This window comes from Magallana gigas, chromosome 1 (genome assembly GCF_963853765.1).
Source record: "Magallana gigas chromosome 1, xbMagGiga1.1, whole genome shotgun sequence".
Taxonomy (NCBI): domain Eukaryota; kingdom Metazoa; phylum Mollusca; class Bivalvia; order Ostreida; family Ostreidae; genus Magallana; species Magallana gigas.
The window spans coordinates 10,155,130-10,175,651 of NC_088853.1; the positions used below are offsets into that span (position 1 = coordinate 10,155,130).

Here is a 20,522-nt window from a genome sequence, read left to right on the forward strand (position 1 = left end):
GGGACAACCCTCGTACAATGCATTATTATCGAAATAGAATTCATATTTAAATCACGAAAATCTAAAAACAAAAGGTTTAACTATGTATTCTTAGCGTCGATACTAATAAATATCAACCTCTGTATCTGAAGATAACTTTTAAAGTGAACGTGATATGGTGCATTACAGTTCGCTAGGACAGCACTTTCATCCAGTATTTAAACCTGTTAAGTAGTTTGAATTACCCAAAAGGCAGTATTACCATCATGCAGATAAATCAATATCAAGTTGTGTATCTCTATATTACACATTAATAACTGTGTAACCGTACTAATCTGATTTGGTTTTAAAAGGATTTAATTTATAATGTACTCTAAATAAAAGATCACTACCTGATTTCAATTGCATGTAACAAGAGTAAATATTCACTTAACAAATAGAAAAATGAATTCTAAACAATATTTCTTCTAAACGGATAAGAGTGAAAGTCATATTTTGTAATGCAGTATTTTATTGTTTTTTAAAACTACACAGAACACTAGTTTAACCAAATACTAAATGACATCGTTGTATTTTTTGGAATATCTTCATTAAAGCAATAAGAAATTGAAATCTTTATATTAACTGTTTTTTAAAGGCTTCTTAAGTTTGCTTTGATTTTGTAAAAAAAAAACCGGAAAAAAGATGACAAATGAAATGAGCATATTTATTTCAAACAGATTACTCGAATACAGACATTCAATTCGAGCACGGCCCAAACTTCAATTCGACGTTGTCTATAGCCACGTCACCCTTGTCGTGCTCTTCTTTCTTCCCTCCTCTCACAGCTTTTATCATTATCTATTCATAAATAAAATGAAAAATGTGTATCTTCTTATACATGACCACACATGATCAATTAAACTTTCAGTCTTGTAAGTTTGAGGTTTTATATACTTAAATTTTTTTGGGTACATTTTCATGTACTTAGAAATACAATTTATCACATGTGTATAATTTAAAAAAATCTGTATTGTAAAGAGAAATTCCGATACAATGTTAAAAACAATGACATATTTTTGATTATCCTTATGTAATTTACAATGATAGTAAAGTCATCATGAACTTGTTTGTGCATAAGGTTTTACTGAACTCAATTATATCATTTTCCTTTTTTCTACCATTTCTCATTGACTGTTTTATTTGAAGTCATTGGTGTATCATTATACTTAATCTATTAATAGCCGAATTAACTTAATTTAAACTATTTAGCTCCTTGCTTAAACTCAAAGTCTATAAACTAAGAATTATACTTGAAATTTAGTAAAATCACTCACGCATGGTTATTACTAAACTTGACATGCCAATCCATGTTATAAAATCTGGCTTGATATACATGTGTAACCTAATAAATTTGTGTCTTATAAAAAGCTCAGAAAAAAATGTGCTTTAGCTAATGACTAACTTAAAATACCTTAGTGAAGGGCGTAAGATCCATCTCTGTAGAAGCCCTAAACCAGCCGACGGTTTGTTCTCCGCTATATTGAGTTTGAAGGACTGCATTCTCAGTGCCTTCTTGTGTCAAAATGGAGAGCGATCCACTCTCTTTGCCTTCCATGTGAATAGAGAGACTAAGGCAGTATGTTCCAACTATTCAAAAAAAATATTAATCATATTGTGCATATAAATATAACAAACTTAAACGTTTAGTGGGAAACATAAAGCATCAACGTTGACGCTACTGACATGATAAAGTATAATACATCTATCAAAATATTATCCTTTTCGTGAATCATTTTCTTTAGTTTAATAGGTGACTTTTTTATCAATCGATTTTATTCAGAAAAAAACATCTTTTCTTTAAAAATACATTTAAATCAATATAAGCTGTATGTTAGAATTCTATTTTGCTGTAAAAACCTGCTATAATGCTTAGTCTCCATGTCACTTAACCTTTTATCATAAATGTGGAATTAAGAATTTTTTTTATTAATTTATGAGCATTTAGTGATTTATTCTATGATCATGATGACATGAAAGGCATATCGATAAATAACTATACTATTTGCTAATTAGTCAGATAAAACAGGCATTGATACTAAAACGCCTCTTTACCTCTACTTAATGTCTTTAAAATTTAATGCTTTTACATTTTCTGCCATTAACATTAACACAGTTTTCGATTCCGTTTAGTATTAAGCTCCAAAACAAAGATGTCTCATTAATGAATGGTTTTTCATGACACCAGAAAATAATAAAATATTATTAAGACACTACATTATAAATGTTATAAGATGTTTGATATACAAAATTTGTCAAATAAACTTTTGTGACCACATCAGTTTATATTTCTTAAAATAATTAACTACCCCAAATCTTTTTACATAAACTTTTCTTTCACACAATGTGCAATCCAGTTTACTGAATACTAACCATATGGTCTGGAATAATTGCCACAAGCAGAAACCATTTCGTCAAATTTAAATCAACTGTGAGTCTTATATTAGTTGACTAAATGACAGAGTTTTAACCCGTGTCTATTCTGATATTTTTTTCGCTCATAAACACAAGAAAACGACTTACAAGCAAAAGGGACGTTGCTCTGTAGGATAGCTTCGTCGCCAGGATGGTGACCACTCGCCTCAGCGTACTTGTAATAACTGCCCAGTGCAGCGGATGTAGGTCCTGTGTTCGACGTAGGTGTTTCCCCCTTAAATGATAACCCGTTAAATATTAATGGGATCGATATATGGCTTCAGGATCATAAAACAATCTTAGATTCTAGTCAAATATTGTGCACTGTCTTTAACGCGGGGGTGTTAAGGAAGCATACGGGCAATATGCCGTCTTATTTAGATTGTTGTATTCAAAATCGTGAAATTAAATCATTATTTTGAATAAGATCAAAAACTTAGTATTATCCTTTAAAATAGATGTCAATGCAATAAAATCGGGTAGTACATCACTGCCACATTGGTGCATTATCACGTGACAACTATAAATAGCTTACGTATATTCCTTAACATAAAATGAGATAGAACAACACTACCCCGCGGTTACCAAAATAAAATAAACATACCAAGTGAAGGCAAAACATCTCAGTTTAATCAAAACCGCTGCTAGAATCCTATGTTTTTCCTTATTAAAAAGTTATTCATCCGGTTCTAGTAAAACCTTCCCAACTTTTATAAAGTTTGCACGGAAAACGGCAAATTGCATTAAAACAACACACAACGTGTGATTCTAGCAGCACTTTTCAATTCAAGCATTGATCAAACTAACGATACGTATAAAATTTCAAGTTCAATATACACGGGGTAGTGTTGTTCTAGCCGGATTTTTATATCGTAAACAACGACAGAGGAAAGCCTGGCCGAGAAATAAAAGCAAATTTACATACCTTTTAGCAAATGATTGATAAAACTAACATCTCCTCCAGTATTCTTATGTTCAATTCTCAATAAATCACACCACAATACTTTATTAGAGTTCTTAGATTAGTTATATTTTGAATATGTTTACAATGCTTTCCGATCAAATTCACACGACATTCAACTTTTAGTCATGACGTCATCAATGTGTAAATCTACGTAATACAAACTAATTTCTGGCAAAAATTGTCTTCAGTATTTTTTATTTGTTTTTGGTCTACGTTTCTTTGCTTATATATTTGAATATGTACATAATAACTAAGATTTGTGATTTCACGGAATTACATGTAACTCAGATTCCATATGCTTCCTTAACACCCCCGCGAAGTCTCTAGATTGAAAACATTGACGAAATTGAATGCTACTTAAAGTGTCTTGATATAAAGTTGTTAATTACAAATTTCCGTTATCATATTATGATACACAATAATTTTATGACTGACTGAAATTTGGACATAAATCTGAAATTCTCCATGATCTTGAGGTATGGTTTCAAAAAACCTATAATTTAAATTCATCAAACTGTTACTAGAAGAAATCGTACAGTTTTCCTCGTGAAGTCGAACTGATCGGAGTTACTCTCTTCCAGGAAACAAAATGGTTCGTTAATGGTCTCAAAGTCACAAGTAAAAAACATGTCATCTGCAAGGAAACAGACATAATAAAAACAATGATACCTGATTAAAAAAATGATAAACTAGTTTATAACCAATATTGAAGAAAGGTATCCAGTCATTTTATGCTGATTCTCCCCGTCATATAGAAATAAGAGATATCAAATAAGCATTAAATTTATTTTGTATTTGACAAATAACAAATATTAACAATGAAACATTGCTTGAAAAAAAGGTTTCAATCGATACAAAGTTCAAGAAAAGGGGCTTAAAGAATTGTCCATAATCTTTTTACAAGTTAATACTGTTGTTTCATTAATATTCAAGGGTATCCATTTTCGTGGATGAAGTGAAAATCACAGTTTCCAGGATACGTAAATTTGTGGCCGATGACCATATCAATATTAAACATTAGTTGAAATTGCAGTTCAATGTTTATTTAATTTCAAGGATAAACTTAACAACGAAATCAACGAAAATTAGTATCCAACGAATATTGATGAAACCACAGTAGTATAATGAGAAGCCTTAAGAATCAAAACTAAATTATTCCAATTTCTGAAACCAAACATCATGATCCATTGATACATGATGAAGTTTGTTCCTTACTATTTCCAGGGCTATCGCCACAGACACCTGCCGGACATCTACATTGGTATGTAGTTGTTGAGGTAGCTTGACAGACTCTGCCATCTGGGCATTCAACACCGTCACAGGGGGTTGGTACATCTGAAACATGTTCATTAAATTATTACACACATTTCTTACAGGTATGTATAAACCAATTGCCATGATAGTTTAGCTGTTTATACATATGTATATGTTATAACTATGTTGGTATATTATTTCATATACTTACTACACAGAAAGGGCGATATCCTTATATTATCCAAAACTAATTGTTGGAAACCAAACACGCAACGAATTGAGATCTACAAAGGAAAGACAAGCTGAACTTACTAATTATATACTTCTATGTTCTTAACACAAGACAAGGTAAAGTTCATCAGCATCTCCAACCATCATGATGTGGATCTGCCTTCTCGAACTATTTCAAAACACACACAATAACACTCTCTCTCTGTCTCTCTTTATCGATCGATTGATCGAATTACCACCGGTGGTGAGCTCCGTTTGTCCAGTGTGAGACAGCAGAATGGTTTTTTTCTGTCTAACACTTTGTATGACTACGCCGCAGTAAAATGTAAACAAACATTATATGCCGTAAAAAATGATAAGTGATAAAATTAGTTAATTCAATGAGTATTTTTTTCCTTAATGGATTACAATTTAGGTTTTTTTTTTCAATAAAAAAAGCTGTTGTATGCATTCTTCTTGACTTGCACCATTTGTAGCACCCGGAATAAATCGAACATAAACTTGAAGGTTATATGAAAAAAAAAATCTCATGAGATACTCGTGTGTGATAATAAAATTCTATCTCGGGACCAAGATTTACGGTCAGTGACTCGGCAGATTTTCATCTTAGACCGTAATTATTGTCCCCTCGGTTGAATTCCACAATCAAACATTCGTAATAGTGAATGATTCTATTGTTTCTCTCTTTTGTTCTCAAAAAAATAAATTATTCCAAAACAAAGATTAACTAACTTTCAAATCATCAGCCGCTTCCAGAGACATCTCAAAACTTCTCCAGACATTGGCAGTACTACCAAGTGTTTCAGTTATTGTTGTTGATCCCATGACGGCGGTCACTGTTAGACTTGTGGTGTAAGCACCACCAATGTTTCTGTCAGAGATTGCGTAATCAAAGCGGAGACATCGATCAGCCCCTAGAATCGTATTTCAACGATTTAAACGCATTTATACCAAAAATCATATTTTTGCTTTACTTTGTAAAATTTCATACTCTGTATTATTATTTCTAAATTATAAGAAAAATAAAACGTTTTCAAACATTATTTTATTTTCCTGTCCCAAAGAATATATTGATCATTTGTTTCCTGGATTGTATTACTGAATGGAATTATCAGATCTCGAAAATCAATCAAATGTAACTTAATTAAAATATTGTATATATTCTCTAAAATTTTCTTTAAATACTTTTGAATTTACAAATAACATAGTTATAAGTGTCGATTAACAATATAGTACTACCCATAGTTTCGTTAAGTAGATAATAAAAAAAACAATTAAACGAAATGTATTTAATGACGTACTTTCGAATTTTACAGTTGTTTCCATTCTAGCTTTATATGTATAGTAAAATGTAGTTCTGAAGAAATGATTCGCCATTATTGCCATCAAATGCCCGTCTGTCGGTCGAATTAAATTCCCATTGAGGTTATGATACTAATAAAGCAAACGAAAACATCAAAGAAATAAAAGAAGTTTTTTGAACAACTAGCAACTTAAAAGGAAGTTCATCAGTAAAAACGTCCCGATGGTCGTGGTTATTTTTCAAGCTGTATTGATCTTCTTTATAGGAATTGCTTTATTAAAAAAATATAAATTTAAACGTTAAATTTACAGATGCTCTTTTTCAAATAAATGTTTATCTGATATGTTGACCGTCGACCCTCTTAAACTTAAATGGCATTTAAATCCGGTGAAGTATTTCCTATATATCTTCTATCTCTAATCAAGTAATTTTACAGTAAGGCTTGTTGAGGAAGCATCATAAATATTGTTTTGCAGAAAGGTAAATCCCTACCATCCCTGTAGACCACTTGAAGTCTGTGTTAACTGTAGTGTGTTTCATCAATGTCAAAAAATCGTCCTCAAAACTGTCTGTTACATAACCAAAGGCTGGAAGAAAATTGTATTTGTTCTGATACAAATAAAAAATACAAATCATTACACGTAAACAATTCGATGCATTTCATTTCTACATTGGGCACCTCCTTTTACTAAAATACTTAATTTATATTAAAAAAATTAATAGAGTTTACAGCCAAATCAAATTATTTTATGTTTTTGGCGTAATACTTTAACAAAAATATCAAATATAACACCTACCAGGTACGGTGTCACAGTTAGTACCAGAATACCCCTCAGTACAGGTACAAGTGTATTCATCAGTAGTGGCGCCATCTACACACGTAGCAGGATATTTACACGGGGAGCTACTGCAAGCTAAAACAAGACCTTTACTGGTTTAAAACAGGATTGGTTCATGCACATTTTCGGTTTTTTTTATTTTTTAAATGTGACAAAGTCAAGCAACAAATCCAATCAATCCACAAAGATACCTTTTACGTTGTTCTATAAATATTTGGCATTTGTAACTATCATTCGCCTTCATTGATTAATTTAATGAGGTAAAAATAAAAGCAATGAATACTTTTTAAAGTTTGGTTGTCATTATTTCAGACGTTTAGAAGTCTTGATTCCTGCTTTCAAAAGTGTATAAGTGTTAACTCTGCTTTATTCATTTTTAATTCATTTATATATTTCAGACATATAATTCATCTAACATGGTATTTATTTTATTTTTTGCATTTCATTGTGACGTACAATTTATATACTTTTTGTCAGCTCTGTTTTATTTCTGGGTTTATGATGAAAGTACATAATTGTTGTATGTTCTCCACATTTTTATCATATATAAGAATATATTAATATGTATGAATCACCCGAAGGAGCCGCGGTCACCGTCAGTGAGAACCCCTTCCCTGGAGTAACAGTCTCGTATTGATCACTGTCAAACCGGACTATCATTATGTTTGTAGGACCCAGATTCTTCTTTGTAAATTCTCCACCGTCAGAATTCCCACAGATTCTAAAAAAAAAGGAAGTTAAATATTGAAAACTACAACTCTTCTTTCTTGATCGTCATATTTTCAGCAATATAAAAAAGAACAAAGCATAACAATAATCATGACTGTTCTAAATACGATTTCCACGGTTTGTTTGGTAAACGACTATTTGCGGTATTATGCATTTTTTGCTCTTAAAATTAAAGTTTTGTAAAGAGGTTTAAAAATAAAGTGAAATATAGTTAAAATCATATTGCAAATAAGGGTGTAAAAGGTTATCACTACAATGACGTGTTAATGTAGAAATTACGTCATAAGGATTGTCTTATTTTGATTAAATTATGTTTTGTAACACAATATGGTTGTTTTCAGATGGGTTTTCGACCGGAAAACATCGAGCGCAGGCTTGCTCAAGTGCCATTTTTTAGCATAATGTGTATAAAAAGGTTAAAATTGTACCTGAGCAGACCTACGCTCTAAACTTCCGAACGCAAATTATAAAGCAAAAATGAGAATATATAGATCATTGTGTGTCATTGTATTATGTAAATATAGTTGCCATAAGACTTACAGCTTCCCCGGAGCTCCCGTGAGGTAATCCCTGATCTCTAAGTAATGGTAACAGTTTCCCATGTCACTGGTCGGCAGATCTAGACTGTCTATTTTCACTTGGATTTTGGTTTTGGGTGTTCCCTTTTGTTAGATTATGAAAATAAATAAATATAAATAAAATAAATAAATATTATCGATGATATTCAGTATTGGATTTAAGCCCTTTTCACAATTGGCGCACGAGCACTTTACAACATTTTGCAAGCGAAACCTTCGAGCTTCGCACGAATTATTGCGTATGTTGCACGAGCTCTCGCATCCATTGCATGCATTTGTGTGGTCGCATCAAGTCACCTCAAAACAGTGGACATGAACACTATTCAGACGCGACTGTATGCGATCCAAGTTATTACAATGCAACGCATTTACATTATTTCGAACGTTTTACAACGTTTTGTGTATTTGCAAGCGTGATGCACGATTTTCAAAGATCGTAAGGTATATCGCACCTGTATATGCGTGTGTTGTACGACCATGAGACTGTTGTTCAACTGGTGTGTCATATAATCTTGCAACGTTTTACTATCATTGCGAGATTTTTTTGGTTTCAGTTTCCATGCTTTGCCACTAGTATATACTGGGTACAGGGTCATATTTGCCCTGTCATGTTTTCGCTTCTACTTACGTTTTTGTCTCGTCTTTTTACGAAAGTTCGTAAAATGAAACGCAAGATCGGACGAGCGGATTGTCGTTTGCGATTGCACGTTCACTCGTCCGGTCATCTGGTCTTTCGAGCGTTCCTATCGCATTATTCTACAACGCTCACTTTCAATGTACAGTCGCATATAGACGCAATATATCTCACAAAAGCAATACATTTACATTGCACAACGATCGCTCTGAATCAAGCCAGTTTTGTACGAGTACTTTTTTCATATGCGATTTCTTTAGCAACAGTTAGCAAATCTTATATAACTTTGATTTCAGTTTAAAAATAATAAAAAGGAAACTAAAATATGACCAAATGACATTACCCAGCCATGTCGTTTCTTTTGACAGACAGACATGCAGACAAACGGATTCCAGACAAAAATTGATAAGAAAAACTCACCGGAGTTTTCAGCACAGGTGAGCAAATACATGTAATGTATGAATCTAAGTTGTGTGTTTCAATTCTTTGAATTACTTGATTATTGAAGTCGTTATTATTACTAACATATGTTTTATCTCGACATTAATGATCATACCTTAATAAGCCAGGTACATTTCAACCCGCCATTATAATTGAACATAGTTATCTTTTCGGGCTTCCCTTCTTCGAGATTGATTATGTTCCCACATTCTATAAAAGAGTACAATAGCATTAACAGTCACGTGAGTACCAACACCAAAACACAAACTTAAAAGATCATATTGAGTGCATGACGTCATATTGAAAAAGTCAAGACTCAAAACTCTGAAAAAATATATGACTATGTGGCTCCGCTTTTAAGTCAGAACCCCTTGGGGGACATGAATACATACTTTTGGTATAGGGCTTCCTTGTCTAACATTATGAATTCAGTTTTCCATTCAGGTTTGTGGGAGTAGAGAAGATTATGTTTAAAAGTGAAATATATATTTCCTAAAATAGAGACATTCAATCAATTTTACCAGGTGACACAATTTACCAAGTAGTTTTTTAGATGAAGCTAAAATAGAGTGACAAACAACAATTTCAACAAATAAATAATTATACATGTTCAATATATAAAGAATAAAACATACCCTTTTCCATATCACAGCCTGTATCAGCCCAAGACTCCAATATCAGGCCGAGGGCCGAAGGCCCGAGGGATGATATTGGTCGAGGGCTGATACAGGCTGTGATATGGAAAAAGGGTATTTATTATTATATTTATTACATACTTAGTAATTATTAAATAAAACAATGAGATCCTATTGTTTTACCAACATGTTGCTACAGAACTGGAATTTCCTCGTGTTTTAAAATTAAATGTTCCAAAACTGAAGTTATTAACTGCATTTGAAAATGTCGACTGCAAGAAATGTTTCATTTTTCATCTGTAAACATGCACAAATGCCGAAACGGAAAAAAGGCAGAGGAGTTCCGCAAGGGGTGTGATATGGATCCGTATCAGCCCTAGGGCTGATAACCTGTATCAGCCCCGGAGGCCGATATGAGTTGTGTGATGTCATCTGTATCACATATGCCAAAAACCTGTATTTATTACTAAGTATGTAATAAATGGTCATATTTGGGTTGGCATTGGGATCACAGATATCACTATTTAACATTAGGACTTTATAAACATTATTTCATTCCATGACTGTAATTGATTGTACAGAAGAAAATACTTAATCAATACAAGTTCACTATGTGGCCACATTGGCCCAACACTTCGACACACACTGAACCCTAGAGTAGAGAAGATTTTCTAAGATATAATATATTTTTACTATATGGCTATAATGGTCAAACTCTAGGGCCTAAATCCCTGTCACGCGGACCATGAATTTCATAACTTAAGTAGAGGGCTTCATGGAAATCAAAATCATGCATTTCGTTTTATCTCAAATGTATAAGGGAGTAGGGAAAAAGCTTTTCTACGATTTAATACATTTTAATATATGGTCATATGGACCCAACCTTAGAGACTGAACCCCTGACCCAGTGGCCATGAATTTTACAACTGTGGTAGAGGGCTTCGTGGACATCATTTAGGTTCTTCCTCACATGTGTGAAAGTAGATAAGGAGGTGTTTTAAAATTTGGCTTTTTCGTTAATTTTTACCCTGCCTATGGCGTTCCGGGGGTGGTTGAGCCATGCCTATCACAGTTAAAATTCCTCATACCATAGAGATGTTTAACATCAAATAGGTTAAGCATTAATCTTGCTGTTTTCATTAAGAAGTTAAAATTTTTAAATTGTTGACGGATGATGCACGAAGACGGACGCAGACTAATTGCAAAAAAATCAATATTGAATATTATAAATATCAAATGCTTCATACGACATTAAACGATTTTTTCCCAGCCGATTTAACCAATTATGGATTGTAATCATAAAATTTGTATGTACACAAAATGAACTTTTAATATGTGGCGCAAGAAAATTACAAAATTTTTAATAGGTTTTTGTTATTATTTTGTGTGAAGAAACGACTGCGATGTTACAAACATTACAAGCATTTTAAGATTGTTTAATGCTGTATAAAACCCCTACATTACTCGTAATATCCATTACTAATCAGTACAGACATAGTTTTTATCACATAGATACTAGAATATGTGTTTAAGTGTGGTTTTTTTTTTTACCGAATAACTATATCTTTTTCAGTTTCACCGGTGGGGGCATATTAAACAAAGAAATTTTAACAAATCAGCGTTGCTTTTTAATTCAACTCTTTTTTTCTTATGGTGGCATGATATACTTACTAGGGCTAGTGTCTAACTGTGTACAGTCTGGTCCCGTCAATCCCTCTACACATTGACAGCTACATTCGCCATTAACTTGCTTCACAAATCCCTCGTTTTGACAAACTGGAGGATTCGTACAGTCATCTGAAATGTTGATGTTTTTATAATTGTTCATAGGACGATGCAACTAATCCAGAATGAAGAGTACACTCACTAAGAACTCAATACAGGTATCGAATAGAAAACATCAATCATTTTACATGTAGTTATGTATAAGCCTCAGGATTGGACCGAATGTCCCATTAATAAGAAATGAGAATATATACTATCCGAAGATTGTTGAAATTATTTTCTGTAAATGTTTCTTTAAAACTTGAAGTTCTCATTGAACCCCAATGTTTGTGCGAGGGTAATGGTTTTAACTACTAACTCACCAAATATTCACTGATTTGTGATTGACCCCCATTTAAATATTTTCACAGTTTGTTTTCAAAAAATGTAGAAATCGCAACCGTAGGAACTCTTTCTAGCAAGTTCAGTTTAATTTGGTCCAGTTGTTCTGAACAAGTCAAAAATGTAGACATTTCTTCAAATGTCATTATAATAAAAAAAAACTGGTGAATTCCACCAAATTCTTTTTGAGGCAAATATGAGATAAATGATAGATAACCATACCAGTACATTGGTAGAAGGCATTCAGTTCTGCCTTGTCATAGAATGACAAGTCCGTCTTCATATTCTCAGTCAGATATGCTAGATCAGGGTCGCTGGCATACATTAATCTAATGGTCCCATACTGCAAAAGAGAAAATATTAGCACTTTTATGGAAAAGATATGCATTGCCAATAATTTTACAAGCATGACACTCTTTTTGAAACTATAAAATTTCAATTTTTAACAAAGGTGGGCTAATTTACGGAAATTTTGAAAGTTTCTCACTGTCATACTCCAACATTCAACAAGTAAAAATTCATTTATTTTTTTATTACTTTTTAAGCTATCTTATGAAATATCTTCAACTTAAATCTTTGGTAACAGTCATGATATATGGAAAGAATTATCAAATAATTTTATTAAATCATTTGTAAATTAGTGGTAGTTTTGAGATTTTTTGAAAACCGTGCATTGAAATTTTGAATCGATGATTATCTAGAAACGTGATATAAACATTTAAATTTCGAACATGGAACATATTTTCAAATCCTTAGCTCTTTTGACATGAAATTCGTACCTTTAACGGGTACTGAAGCACTGAGCCGAGATCATACTCCCTGGCATTGGCTGTTTTGTAGCCCCGGTAGTTCATTTCTAATTGTCTGGGAATCGAGTCCCAGTTCAAGGTGATTGTCTTGTCTCTATCATCTTCTCTGCTTTGTTCATGCATAGCTCCGGCTGCGTGCAACATCTCATGAAGAGCAACGTCCAACTGCAATCAAATTTGTTTCTTTTCCTTCAAGACCTTTTACGGTTATGTGAGGTGTCACGAATTCCATTATAAAGACGTAGAATAATGGATCGTCGTTTGAAATTGTTATATTTTATTTTGTTTCTCAAATCAACATAAATAAGATATAGCATATCATATAATATTTTTATACCCCCCCCCCCCCCCACACACACACAAAACCAACAACGACAGACAAAAAAACAAAACCAATGATGTTGAAATAATATTCATTCAGTAACAAATAATAATTTAATTGAATTTGAATAATTGAATTTCTTTTCCCAATTAAAGTAATTTATTAAAGATGTATAGACTTACGTTTTAATAAGTTGTAGTACATGAATGTGGATATACTTACAAAAACACATCCATATTCGTATAACCATAACTTCTGACCACTTACACCAAGATGACCGACGAAGGAGGAACATCTTTTAAAACAAAATGCCTCGCAATGATCTGTATACATGAAGTATTTTTTGTGATTTCTTAAACACCTCTCACAAGTTTACACAGGAAAGATCAACCTCACTCTGTCAACTGATAGGTCACTGCATTAAGGTCAGACGAGCATTTGAATCTCATCGAAATTAAAGATTTTAACCAAATTTGTTTTCAAAAATTATACTTGATTATGCCCCTTTCTGTGCTCTTTTACGATTGGAGAAAAAAGGAGTAAAATGGACGTTTCATACTCCAGTATCTCGCAACAATTTTATTTCAAGAAAGCTTCTCAAAGTACTAAAAATTAATAACAAATTTCTGAAGAAAAATGTATAAAATTTAGGAAAGTATCGTCTGACTTTGTTACTGAATGGAAAAGCTCTGGAAATAAGTCACCATTAAAGACCATTCAGTCAGCATACATGTGTAAACGTTTTCGGACGTCCTTTTTCATAAAGTTAATACAAATTACTAATATTTTACATAACACTTTAAAGATTTCAGATCTACAAAAGGTATACAATTCTTTTATAGAAATTGCATTGCAAACTATAGATACCCTTGCAAAACAAAAATTTAATTGGTACAAACTTACTTTAGTTGATTTCCGATCACTGAAATATAGTCCTCTTCTGACGTTCTGGGCACCCATTTGACGCACCCTGCTTCATTGAACAAACTAACCGCTTCCTGAAATACGGCGGTGATATTTGTTTCTGAAAAAAAGTCAACAAACACTGATTTACAAAGTCAGGTATGAACAATACTATGCAAAACAACATTAAAACACGCTTCAATACCATTTGAATTAGGTTTACACGGAATCATTTTCATTTTAAGGTTTAAGGGTTCTTAACATCATGGCTCACGAGACCATAATAAGAATAGTTCTGCATTTAAAAATGTAAAACCTATTTTGCAAAACCAATACCTTTTTTTTTATTCATCAAAGGTTTGTAATTAAATTGTATTTATATATTTGCTATTAAAACAAGAACTCTATGATCTTTGCCTTTGTCAATGACCTTAAATCAAAACCATAGCAACAACACGTTAGTTTTGTCAGGTATAGACTTCCAATGTCTGGATCAGAGAAATGCTAAATTAAACATAACAGACTAACAGAGGGACAAACAATTTGAAAGAGCAATATAATACATGAATATCTTCAAATTACATGAAACGAACATCTTTGATTTGCCCACTTACGACTGTTAAACGTCGATGTCTCGATCTGGTATGGGATAATTTTGTGTGGCCACTTCACGTTTTCCTCGGCAATAAAATGTCGCTTCCTTCTTGTTCCTACAGGTGGTTGCTAAAATGTAGGTCAGTTAAGGTTTAATCTATTTTATAAAGTCGTTTTATCTGTCCTCTTCGTATACAGTACACCATGTATAAGGATAATTACGAAATAAACTTGCGTAATTATACTAATACATGGTGTATAATCAACAGTTATTTGATGGTCTAAAAAAATTGGTAAATGAATAGTGTTTATATCTGTATAGTAACCTTTTAATTTGATATTGTCTCCCTCTAGACATGTGCAGAAAAACGTATCTAACTGTTTACTGTCTCCCTCTAGACAAGTGTAGAGTAACGTATCTAATTGTTTATTGTCTCCCTCTAGACAAGTGCAGAATAACGAATCTAACTATTTATTGTTTCCCTCTAGACTTGTGTAGAGTAACGTATCTGTTTATTGTCTCATTCTAGACAAGTGCAGAGTAACGTATCTGTTTATTGTCTCCCTCTAGACATGTGTAGAGTAACGTATCTAATTGTTTATTGTCTCCCTCTAGACAAGTGCAGAATAACGAATCTAACTATTTATTGTTTCCCTCTAGACTTGTGTAGAGTAACGTATCTGTTTATTGTCTCCCTCTAGACATGTGTAGAGTAACGTATCTGTTTATTGTCTCCCTCTAGACAAGTGCAGAGTAACGTATCTAACTGTTTATTGTCATTCTCTAGACAAGTGCAGGGTAATGGTATCTTACCGGGTCGTTGCCGAGTGAAGGTGGATGTCGGTCTAGCTGGGATGATACTTGTGATTCTTTTGGCTTTGAGTTAATGTTCTTCGGCTTAAGCATAAGAAAACGAAGGAAATGTCTATGATTTGGTGATCGTTATGCAATATTTAGATGTTTGGAATATTATTTGAGATTGATTTTTTTTTTATTAAAAGATTATGGAATTATATTTAAAGGTTTAAATTGTTATGAGCATTTTTAATCAATCTTCGTTATTGAGTCCAAAAATCCTTTATCGTTTCTTAAATAAATTATAGCTTTAAAAATGGTAACTTTGTATAAATAAATATTCTCGTAACCGACCTTTGTTTTCTTTCCATCTAGGTAGACGACCATCCTCTCGGCATAGTTCTCCTCAAGAGAGTTCTCATCTAGCAGTGGCTTAGCAAAGAAATATGAAAATGACAAGCTTTATTGAAAGGTTTAATACACACTTATATAATATCATTCAAGCATGGAAAGTGAAATCCCTTTATTACATTAACGTGTTTTGAATGAAAAAGTTTTGCATAAAAGGTTACAAAGTTAAAGTCTTTATTTCTTAAATTTAATTCAAGCTTGTGCTGCGTAAATGTGTTAATAAAATCAGTTTTGTACTTAAGGAGCCTAACTGGTAATATTTTAGCAATATTTGTTATTTAATTGTTATCTTTTTTTTAAAATATTCATTATCAACATACTGATATTCCCGTGTGAACAATAAATTAATTTTTTTACTGTAAAAAGTTTCATGCCTAAGTGACCTCTGTCTGTATCTCTCATGTTATCCGATACAAAACAGATACACATATGTATTTGCTATTAACAAAAAAGCAATAAATTATCATAAATATTTTTTTATTGACTATACCGGCCCCTTTTTTATACAATATTTGTTTTACTGATTAGACATTATTATGGATAGTGTTTAACATCTGTAATTCTCATTAATAAGCTATTTTTTATGGAGTAGGTTCCTAACAGATACATAGTTATAGATGCAGTTTAAGCATACATAAAACTTTTCAGGTTTGTAAACAAAAATATTACAAGAATAAAAATGGGGGAAAATGTATAATTCATAAGAGTATGAAAGGTTTATCAATATAAACGGCCGCACTACTGATGACAATATGATTGGTACTGTAAATTCCTTATTTTACGCGAGTAATTATTACCACGATTATGCTGTTTTGTATCAAATCGCATGAATATAAAATTGCGGTCACAATTTTTTTTATAATTTCCTATACTTCGAAACTGTCTGAAAAATTAAAGCAAAACTTTTAATTCTGCGAGTGTTTCATCTTGCAATTAAACGCCGAAATTTATTCCTCTCGTTTATATAGGGATCTACAGTAATTGAGACTCTGAAAAAAAATAATTTTCCAACCTTATTGAGCTCTTTGGGATCAAATTTCTTCTCCTTGGTCGCTCTGTTGTGTCGAACTTCATTCTGTGTCCCTTGAGATCCTCGGACATCTAAACACATCAAAATACAACAACTCCATTAATCATATCTTATTGATTACTGCAAAAAAAAAAAAACTTCCAAAATACCATATTTTTTGGCATTTTGTAGTACTTTGATATGAATAAAAAAATTAAAAAGTATATTAAGATCTACAATAAATATGACATAGTTATATATAAGAATAATCCTAATTCTAAAAGGTGTCTAATGAACCACAGTGATTAACGTTTTAAATCCATTATAATACCAATAGAAAACGTTGGCAAAATGTTTAAAAAGTATATATTGTTATTGTCTAAAAGCACCGTAGAAGCACTTAAAAAAATGCTTGCTTATGTTTTAATCTCATTAATTTTTCAGATGCTTGGTTTCCTTCTACTATCTCTAAAGGCTTGTTTAGAAATTGATTCTCTCAACTTAAAATTAGTTTGCAGAACTTACCGTGTATGGCTGATGCAGAACATCTCTGTAGAAGGACCCCAGTCAAAATGATCACAATGATACTTTGTATCTTCATCTCAAACAACATGTTGCTGTGTCTCGGATCTTAATTGCGATTTCATTTATATATCTTTTATGGCATTGATTTGCGTTAATAGGTTTCAATTTGATTGGTCGGCGACTAAATATCATACAAATCGATATTATTTTACAGGTATACATACACTAGTTGATTTTGATTGGTATAAACTTGCTTTGAACGTATTAAGATATATTGATTTGTAATCGAATTCATAATAATCCAAATCAAATCAGAAAAAAGGTTTATTTGAGGTATCAGTTTGTTCGTCCGGGAAACCTGTTTTGTTTTTTAACCTTGTAAGTTTTAGAATTTTAAATTATCTATGGTGTTAGTCGTGGCCCCCTAACCAAACCTACCCCTTTCTTTCTTAGATCCATCTCAACTTAACAATTTATAAAGTGATTGTTTTGAATTTGGATATTAAGTTGAAAAAAGGACAATAATCAATTTAAATTGGCAATCTAGAGCAAGAGCTATGTTCATTACTCTTTAAAAATAACGAGTTATAGAGTATTTTAAATGCCATTGCCAAACTGATAAGAGTTTCAATTATTACAGATGTAATCGCATTACCAAATCTACCCAAATAATTTATTTTCAATGTTTCTAATATTTTATTACAAGAGTTTGTTTAGATGTCCACTATAAAACAATTCAGTTATATTGAGCAACATTTTATGAAAGAAATAAACATTAAACTTAACTGATTTGTTTTATGATATTCATGGTTGAAAGGTTGTGACCTTTTCATGTATTAAACGTTACTTTTATAAAAGACATAATTGTTTTATGTCCATTAAAGCTGAATCGATGGGATTAAATTTAAAATAGAAAGTTTAGTTTTTCTTTGGAATTTAAAAGAATATTAGTAAGCCGCAATTTTTAAATGTTCAAAACTTCGCAAAGAATAAACGTGTAGTCGTAAATACATTTTCCCACTATTGCTATCAAAACGCGGGAAATTGTTTTTCAAAATATCTGCGGAAAATAATTCATTTTTTTCATATTTCAAAAAAATACATATATTTACTAAGCGTTTTGTATGAAATTCAAGTTCATTTCACAATATTTCAATAAAACATGCGCAACACGTTGATTATGTAAAATTTGAGCTGCAATTTATTGGATATAATAATTTATAACCCCCTTCAAATATATGCCATGATTTTAAATATCGGATAATTCATTTCATTTGGTCGTTATACAATTAATACCTTAAACCAAAATGTTGGTACATGTAGGTGGTATGTGTTACATGCATGAAGTACTTAGAAATCTCTATTGACAAGTTTCTTTAATGTGATGGAACATATTGTTTTAACAGTATACAAGTAGTAAATATTAGACTTAAATTCTAATACTGAAATGCATCCTGTCTTAGTGCACAGTCCAAATTTATCCTAATTTCTGCCTTGATATAATGTTAATTTGACTATGCTAGTTGGTATTGTGTGAAAAAATGACAACAAACCGTCAACCATCTCAAAAATGAACAAACAACTTGAGCATACATTGCAATGAACCCGGAACGGATTCGTTCCAGAGTCAGTACCTTTTAAGCTTTTTAAAATTATGATATGTTGAGAGTTAAGTAAGGAGTTGTCCAATTAAGAAACATGTTTTAATATATCTTAATGACCATTTTGTACTGAATAACAATATTACAAGAAGTGAAACCAAAAAGAATTTTATTATACATATACATAAGATAAGAAGTAAAGAGTATTTATGTTTTTTTTCTACAATGCTATTGAAGACTGGAATGCATTGCCTTTGGATGTCAAGGAAACAAACTGTAAACGTTATCTTTAGAAAGCTGTAAAATCTTTCGTGTCTACAAATACAACTAATACTATATGACCATATGACAGCTTTCCATTCTAATCTTAACTATTGTTAATACATTTAAGTTATAAAAAATAACTAAGGAAGCATGTTATTTTTCAAAGAATCATGCTAAATTCCTTTCCAGTATCCTGCCTAAATCCCTAAATTTGTTTTATTATCAATTTAATTGATGTACATATATAAGAACTTTATTGGAAATAAGATATTTAACAAACCGTTTATTGGCTATACTTAGTATTTATTGACAAAAGACGTTTATTGGCTATACTTAGTATTAATTGTCATTCTTTTGTCATGTCCTTTATATAATAATAATTGAACAAATTGTTCCATGTGAAGTTACATAGTGTTTTTCTATCAGATGTATTTTATATGTGTAAGCATCGTTTTCTGTGATATATTTACCAAATTAAAATGAAATGAAATTAAATACAACGTGCCCATGAAATGTCTTTAAAGAAATCATTCACATTTTATCATATCCAATTGAACACAAATAAGAGCGATAATAAGCTATACCAATAAAAATAGGGAGAATCTGAAAGTAAGCTTATTTGGATCACAAACATATATTTTTTATAAATTGTTTTCCCTCATGACTATTAGGGAGATATTGTAAAGGTTATCTTTAGGTTATCATCCCATAAAAGAATGGGCGAATCACCATATAAATTGAATCTTTTAATCTATGAAACAGCTTGGGCAGGTATAAAAAGGACTTTAGCCTACAATATAAGAGGTCTTTGACCTGGTTTATATGGAAGTCGGTGAATTAAGGACAGATGAACCAAACGCACTTACATTTTGAACTCTATTTATTTTTTCAGCTTTTTTAAACATTTTTTTTTCGTTTAAGGGTGTTATTTACTCAGGGTTTGAGTTGAAATTCGGATTGTTATAAAGTTAAATGTAATGAGTAAAATTTGTTCTAAACACAAAAAGTTTTTTATGACATGAACTGTTATTGATATAACATTCGATATGTTTTCCTTAATTATGGAATTAGGCAAAAAAAAAAAACTTAGCCAAAGAGAGGAAATTCGATCTAAATTTTGCAGATTTTTACGCTAAAACCT

General features: G+C 31.7%; 1 protein-coding gene across 1 annotated transcript; it reads right to left on the reverse strand.

Moving 5' to 3' along the window:
• Positions 1-660: 660 nt before the first annotated feature.
• Positions 661-17,657, reverse strand: LOC105333716 (uncharacterized). Its single transcript, XM_034463470.2, has 23 exons — positions 17,517-17,657; positions 16,995-17,083; positions 15,926-16,003; positions 15,590-15,673; positions 14,796-14,904; positions 14,182-14,302; positions 13,501-13,573; positions 12,927-13,121; positions 12,370-12,490; positions 11,713-11,838; positions 9,522-9,616; positions 8,294-8,415; positions 7,600-7,745; positions 6,983-7,099; positions 6,678-6,772; positions 6,184-6,316; positions 5,615-5,796; positions 4,863-4,935; positions 4,613-4,732; positions 3,934-4,031; positions 2,542-2,668; positions 1,433-1,608; positions 661-819 (listed from the first exon to the last, which is right to left on the reverse strand). The coding sequence occupies exons 1-23, from the start codon at positions 17,602-17,604 to the stop codon at positions 718-720; spliced, it is 2,670 nt and encodes an 889-aa protein (XP_034319361.2). The 5' UTR covers positions 17,605-17,657; the 3' UTR covers positions 661-717.
• Positions 17,658-20,522: the final 2,865 nt, after the last annotated feature.

What these genes read in the sequence shown, in the direction of transcription:
- LOC105333716 (XM_034463470.2), bottom strand. Translation starts at nt 17,604, where the DNA reads ATGTTGTTTGAGATGAAGATACAAAGTATCATTGTGATCATTTTGACT. An exon ending in TTCTGCATCAGCCATACACG is followed by an intron (nt 17,084 to 17,516) that starts GTAAGTTCTGCA and finishes TGATGTGTTTAG; the next exon opens with ATGTCCGAGGATCTCAAGGG. An exon ending in GGTGACCGCGGCTCCTTCGG is followed by an intron (nt 7,100 to 7,599) that starts GTGATTCATACA and finishes GTCTTGTTTTAG; the next exon opens with CTTGCAGTAGCTCCCCGTGT.